General features: G+C 33.6%; 1 protein-coding gene across 3 annotated transcripts in view; it reads left to right on the forward strand.

Moving 5' to 3' along the window:
- DDX4 (DEAD-box helicase 4) overlaps positions 1-5010 on the forward strand; it is a 65104-nt gene extending 60094 nt beyond the window's left edge. For all 3 annotated transcript variants that reach the window (XM_059919304.1, XM_059919306.1, XM_059919305.1), the window contains 4 exons: positions 2582-2681; positions 3398-3668; positions 4135-4245; positions 4933-5010. In XM_059919304.1, coding sequence (XP_059775287.1) covers positions 2582-2681; positions 3398-3668; positions 4135-4245; positions 4933-5010 — 560 coding nt within the window. The remainder of the gene's footprint in view (positions 1-2581; positions 2682-3397; positions 3669-4134; positions 4246-4932) is intronic.
- Positions 5011-7340: the final 2330 nt, after the last annotated feature.

A 7340-nucleotide genomic window follows, 5' to 3' on the forward strand; every position in this document is an offset into this window, starting at 1 on the left:
ATGTTTGTTTTCTACTTAACACTGATAAATTCGAGAAAGTACATTTGTATTTTTAAAACCAAGTAAGTTAGTCTTGTTTACCAAAGATTTCACTTAATTATGGGAACTTGAAATCTTAAAATATTTCTGCTTTAGCTCCTATAGGAAGAATTCTTTTTAAAAAGTTTAATATAGTTAAAGTATTATGAGTCAATTTCTTTATTTTCCAGGAATTTTAGGAATATTTATCTCTATAAATTCTCTAATTTATCTCTGTAAACCAATCAGAATTGAGCTCCTTTAAGAGACTTTATAATTTGTTAATACTCTCCATAGAGTATTAACATAATGAGTATACATAGTGGTGGGTAAAGCCCTTTCTGAATTATAGATACATAAAGAGCTTATAGCTTCAGTTCTACCACTTCAGCCACAGGTAAAGAGTAAACACAGAAATACAAAAAATTGCAATCTAACTACCAAAGCTAGAATTCTTTTTAGATTCTTAATTGATTTTAGTTCACAATGGACTAATAGTCAAAAAAGGCTAACAAGATGAATTGTCTATTATTTTTCACCCAACAAAATACGTAACTATAATCCATTAATCCATTTACAAAGATCACCAGATGGTCTGCTCATAAAACTAAATTTGCATTATTGCTGCCACCAAAGGGGTATAGCTTATTGTCTGAAGAAGAAAAAATACCAAATCAGTAGAGGAAAAAAACTAGAGAAGTGTCAGCGGAGTTAAATTTTTATTACCATTTGGGATTCACACTGGGAACCAAGAAAAGATGAAATCGAGGCTTTAAGCTACACAGTAGTATTAGGTAACTGACTATCAAATTTATCAGTTTTGGCATTGGGCATCTTGTTGGATTGAAAGGTAATTTTTGATAAAACATAAAATTATTACTCTCTAATAAATAAAATGACTATGTCTCAAGGATATAACTCATTTATTACTGTAAGAATCAGTTGCTCTATTGAGTTCCTACCTGGTTGTCTAATAGATATCTGTGATTTATTGATAATTAAATATCACCCCTAAACCTTCCTTTCTTGCAGTCCTTCTATCTCACTTAGTGTTTGTTCCATTCTTCCAGTTGCTCAGACACAAAATCTGAGGCATCCTTGATTTCTTTCTCCAGTGTACACATCTGATCTGTTAGCAAAACCCTCTTGTTTTCTATCTAGCATCAAAGTATATCAGAACTCATCAGCTGCTCAGTTAAAACAAAGATCAGATCTTTCTACTTCTTTTCTCCAAACCCAGTGGCTTCCCTTCTCAAAGTAAGGATCTTTCAGTGGTTTCCAAGGCCCTTCATGATATGGCCTCCATCACCCCTCTGTCTTCAAATCCTACTGCTCTCCCTTGCTCACCCTATTCCAGGCGCACTTTGCTCGTTACTGTTCCCCACACATAGCAGACATTGTTCTGCCTCATTGCCTTTGCTCTTGATGTTCCCTCTGCCTAGAACATAAAAACCACATGGGGACCTTTTTCTGTTTTTTTTTTTTTTTTTTTTTTTTTTGAGCACACCAAGAACACCCATACCTTGGATCCGATCCTTTATATTTATTCTTACCCTCTGGCTTGTAATACTGTTTCCTCGGGTATCTGAATAGTTCACTTATTTTAGTAATATCTCTACTCAGATGTCATCTAGTTAGAGAGGGTACATCAGTCCACTTGGGCCCTTTATTCTGCTGATTTTTTTTCCTTTTTAGACTTAATGCATAATATTTGTTATTTGCCTCCCCACAGTGAGTGAAGGGGCTTTGTTTTATTGCTGTATTTTCAACACCTAGAATAGTTACTGGCATCCACTAGGCACTGAATATTTGTTGAATAAATGAAGCCAGCTCATAGGAAGATGGGGGAGTGGGATTATGAAATGTAATACCTTCTTACTTTCATTAAGGCTATAAATATCTTTCCTCTCTAACATTTTACAGAAAAGTTCCTTGTGTGGAAAAGTCTCTGGGTCATGCTTGAATTTCAACCAATTAAATACTTATAAGATAACAAGTAAATATTCTTTAATGCGTTAAGGCCCTGGGATAACTTTCTGTATATATAAGATACTTTGGGGATTAAGGGGTTTGAATTAAGAGATAGTGTTGGAACATGAAATATTGTAGAGTTTGTCAGCCCTGCGTTGGATGCCATTATTATGAATACCTCTGGTAGTCAAGGTAGAATAAAAGATTCTATGATCTTGGGAAGTAAAGAACAAAGGCATTTATTTATAGCGAGGGAAATGAAGGGCCTGAGACAAATTTGTGGAACTGTTAAGAGTTGGCAGGTAGATATCATTTATCTTTCCCTAAGTCTCTACTTCTTGGTTGGCTTAGGAAGGCAAAGGGCAAGCTGATTTTTTTTTTTTTTAGTCCTAAAGTAGGAAAAAGTCCTTGTCTCTCTATCTTTGACATTCATCCATTCAGGAAATATTTGAGTTACTATTACCTGTTAGGCCTGAGTCTAGGTGCTAGGAATACAGTGGTGGATGAGACAGTTTCCTACTCACCCTACCCTTTTTTTTTCTTTTCCTAATTTTGTAGTTTGAATGTTAATCATTGTTTCATTGTCTTGTAGGAGATGAAAGAACTATGGTCTTTGTTGAAACCAAGAAAAAAGCAGATTTTATTGCCACTTTTCTTTGTCAAGAAAAAATCTCAACAACAAGTATTCATGGGTGAGTAGATTAATATGATTTCCTAGTAAGGAGGTAACTTCTGTTTGTCATTTGTTAAGAAATGTCAGTATATTTAACTAGTATAAAATCCTAGAATTAAGATCTCAAGATGTAAGCTGTTATTCTTCATCTTCATTTTAAGTTTTTATAAGAACCGAGTGGCGGGGATGGGCGAGTTAAAGGTGCGTCTTAGACTCTTTATTATGAGGAATGGTAACTTCTCAAGACATCTCATTTAAAAGGCTCTCTGATAATTAGATCTAGGTGTTTCTTCAGCTGAATCTAATCTTTCTGATTAATCAGTGAATGTATAGAATTCAGAGATTATGCTTTTTAAAAAGCGGTAATTTTTGAGGTGGCATTCTGATCAAGTAGTTGTATATTTTTTGTCAAGACTAGAAAGAGATTATTAATAGGTAAGATTTGATGTTTGTCATATTTGAGTTTGTATTTTGGCTCTATGTATTAGCTGTCACCTTAACCTCATCTGCAAATGGGGTTAATTGTCCTAACCTCAAAGTAGTATTATGAGAATCAAATTAAATTATGACTTGAAAGGAATTAGTATAATACTTGGTATGTAAGAAGCAGACATTAATGTTAAATGTTGCGATTTTTTACTGTTATTAAGAAGAAATTTATGTGTCAAACTTCAGTGGTTCTTTTAAATAATTTTCATAAGAGCTGTCCTAATACATGCTTTATTTTCTTTCAAGTGATCGAGAACAGAGAGAGAGAGAACAAGCCCTTGGAGATTTCCGCTGTGGAAAGTGCCCAGTTCTTGTTGCTACTTCAGTAGCTGCCCGAGGGCTGGATATTGAAAATGTTCAGCATGTTATCAATTTTGATCTCCCTTCTACCATTGATGAATATGTTCATCGAATTGGGCGTACTGGTCGTTGTGGAAATACTGGCAGAGCTATTTCCTTTTTTGATACTGAATCAGATAACCATTTAGCACAGCCTCTAGTGAAAGTACTGTCAGATGTAAGTTTTTAATTTTTAAAACTGAATGGATAGTGTTCTTATCTTGTCATTGAAAGCGGACATTTTATATATATGTTTTTTTTTTTTAAACATTCTATTAATTAATTTATTTTTGGCTGTGTTGGGTCTTCGTTTCTGTGCGAGGGCTTTCTCTATTTGCGGCAAGTGGGGGCCACTCTTCATCGCAGTGCGTGGGCCTCTCACTATCACGGCCTCTCTTGTTGCGGAGCACAGGCTCCAGATGCGCAGGCTCAGTAGTTGTGGCTCACGGGCCCAGTTGCTCTGCGGCATGTGGGATCTTCCCAGACCAGGGCTTGAACCCGTGTCCCCTGCATTGGCAGGCAGATTCTCAACCACTGCACCACCAGGGAAGGCCCTATATATATGTATTTTAAGGAAAAGTAAACTGTGCCAATCTTTGAGACTTTATGCATGTTGTATATGAAGTTAATTTTTTCTTTTAAAGGCTCAACAGGATGTTCCTGCATGGTTGGAAGAAATTGCCTTTAGTATGTATGTTCCTGGCTTCAGTGGTAGTACAAGAGGAAATGTGTTTGTATCAGTTGATACTAGAAAGGTTAGTTGAAGGGAAAAATTTAGAACTTGGCTTTTAGTTATTCTTTGTAAATGTTGTGCTATTGTGAAGTAACTATAACATTCAATAATTTACCTATTCCATTATTTTCATACCTAGAAGAATACTAGTTCTCTAAAAATTTTATATACATATTATATAGTTTTGGTCTTAAAGGTGAGGAGTTTGAGATTTATGCTCAGACACCTTCCTTTCCCAATTCTGCTGGCATTTTAAATTCTAATTTGAGATCTTCTGAGATTTTTGTAGGAATTCTTTATTTTTTGAATTCTGACCACATTATTAAGTAAGAAAATAATAGAGATGTGGTTGCATATCTTTTCTGTTGTCAGTTTATAGGCAACATCATTTTTATACAGAAACAATGAGCATACTAGTCATTAAATATTTATGCTTATTCATTGAAGTGAAGAGCTTTGTTTTTCCACTTGCCAAAACTATTGACTTAAATTTTTCTTGAAATCCTCTGTGCATTTAGACTTTCCAGGTTTATGTGGACTTTTTTTCAAATGGATTGGATTCAGTTGGAATGAATTTTTTTATATATTTGGGGAAGACATGGTGGAAAGCTTGAGTCTCTGCTCTCAGTCTAGGCAATGCAACTTTAAAGCTACATAAAATTAAATGTTTGTTTGTTTCTTTTTTTTTTTTTTTTTTAAGAATTACCAGGGCAAGAGCTCTTTGAACACAGCAGGGTTTTCTTCTTCACAAGCTCCTAATCCAGTAGATGATGAGTCATGGGATTAAAGCTAAAACAACCTTCAAGTTTGTGGTACAGTTTTGATGCAGAGAAGAAAATAGTTTTGATTTTTGATTTTTTTAATAGAAGTATGAAACCTGACACTCTTGTTTCTCCTGTCCTCTGTTCTTACTCCCACCCTTAAAAAAACATCCTTACTGACTAGTTATGTGAAATGCTAAAAGTTACAACGTTGCAGTTACTGATACAAATGGTGTTAACTGGAAAGATTAAAGCATTCTAAATGTCTTGCTTATTTTTATTGTATTCTTCAGGGGTTTTAGACATATTTTATGTCTAAATGCCATGTCTTAGTATAGTGTTTATTGATCCTTTAACAAACAGGACAAAGTATACACTTTTGGTTAAAAGTTATTGGGTCCTATTTTTACTTAAAAGGAGCCTTTAAACAATAGTGAGTCACTGAAATATAATGACATGATTTTCATGACACATATAGTGAAAGACAAGCTTTTAAAAGTAATTTTGATTTTATATCATCAGATACGTGATGAACATAGTTAAATGTTTGCAATGTGAGTCTGTACTCAATGATACAACTGTTTGTAGTTATACTATATAGACATTCCTTGAAAATAAAGGATGAAACTCTTTTCCCCCTAAGTTTTCCAACAGCACTTTTAATTTTTCTTGTTACAGGTCATAGTTCTCAACTCCTGTCTTTTGAAATTTTATTGAGTCTTGTGAAACCAATGAAGTGAACAAAAAGTCATATAAGTTGAATATGTATAATATACATTAATACACAGATGTAATAATGTCATTCTTTGAACTCAAACTATATCAATAAAAAACATTGCTGTTCACTGTTATAATTTTTTGATATTTTAATATTGAGGGAAAGAACTCTGTTTTTTTCATTTACCATTATATATCTTAAACTTACTATGTCTAGAATGTAAGAAATTCTTAATAAATCATTAAATGAGTGAACCAAAACATTAGGACATAGAACAAGTGAGACGTAAATATTAGGGGGACAAAAATAATCAGTTTCAAATGTATGTTTTTATCACTTAAAATATCCAAAGCAACATTTCCCCAACATACATGTCTTGTTATAGGAATTTGGTTAATAAATGAGGCACCACATATGAAAATAGGAGTGGAATATTCAACAGATTCTGTTGGGATAACTAGTTAGATGCCTACCCCATGCCATATTAAATATCAGCCCTATGTGAATTACATAAAAAATTACAACTACAGAAAAATACAGTTAAATATTAAACCTTTGAATTGGGAATGAGAGTTGACATTAAGCTCAAAGGACAGAAGTCATGATGGAAACAACAAACAGATCTGATCACAAAAGAATTAGTTGCTTATATAAAAAGGTTAAACAGTAGACAAGGAAAAGTATTACTGTGACTACAGTGGATTATCAGTGTATAGTTATTTATATGTGGATATTTAGGAATTCTATTAGACCAATGCACAAAGAACAGACAACTCAAAAAGGGAGGTTCAATTTTAAAAAGCATGGGGCAGGAGTTCCCTTGTGGTCCAGTGGTTAGGACTCTGTGCTTTCACTGCCAGGGGCCTGGGTTTGATCCCTGGTCAGGGGAACTAAGATCCCACAAGCTGGAAAAAAAAAAAAAAAAGGGGAAATAGTTAACTTGTACTGTTAATCTCACTTCTGGGAAAGGCTAATTTCCAGTTTGTTTTGTTTACAAACAGCATTTATAAGTCTTTTTTTTTTTTTTCATTTCCTCAAAGAGCTTCTTGGTCATAGCCTGATTGCCTTAAAACCTTTTTTGAATTTGCTTGATTTGTCAAATTTACCATAATAGCATTACTGAAACAAATGTAAAAAGAGAAAGAAAATCATACATGATCCTACCATCATTATAAACCAACTGTAAATGTCCCAGTGTTCAATTACTTTCCTCATTTCTAGGTATAGATTTGAATAATTTCTTTAAAAAATATCAAAGTAACGGATACACATATGACTAGAAAATAAAATTCTATAGAAAGATTAATAATAGCAATATTCTGCTGCCCTCTCCCTTTCTAAATTGCTATTCCACATCCCACAAATACCTTTAATCATTTACAATGGTTGCCATCATATATTTTGTTTTTGTCTCACCAAGTTTAGACTTCTATTGACTTTGTGTGTGATAGATAAAGATCACTCACCTCACTCTTACTTCCTTGGTAACTTTATTATGTTTTTCAAGTTTTATTGAGATATAATTATTATACATCACTGTATAAGTTGAAGGTGCGTAATGAGCATAATGGTTTGGCTTACACTGTATTGTGAAATGATTACTGCAGTAATCATCATCTTATGTAGTAGATAAAATAA

The sequence above is a fragment of the Balaenoptera ricei genome, chromosome 3 (assembly GCF_028023285.1).
Source record: "Balaenoptera ricei isolate mBalRic1 chromosome 3, mBalRic1.hap2, whole genome shotgun sequence".
NCBI classification, from domain to species: Eukaryota; Metazoa; Chordata; class Mammalia; order Artiodactyla; family Balaenopteridae; genus Balaenoptera; species Balaenoptera ricei.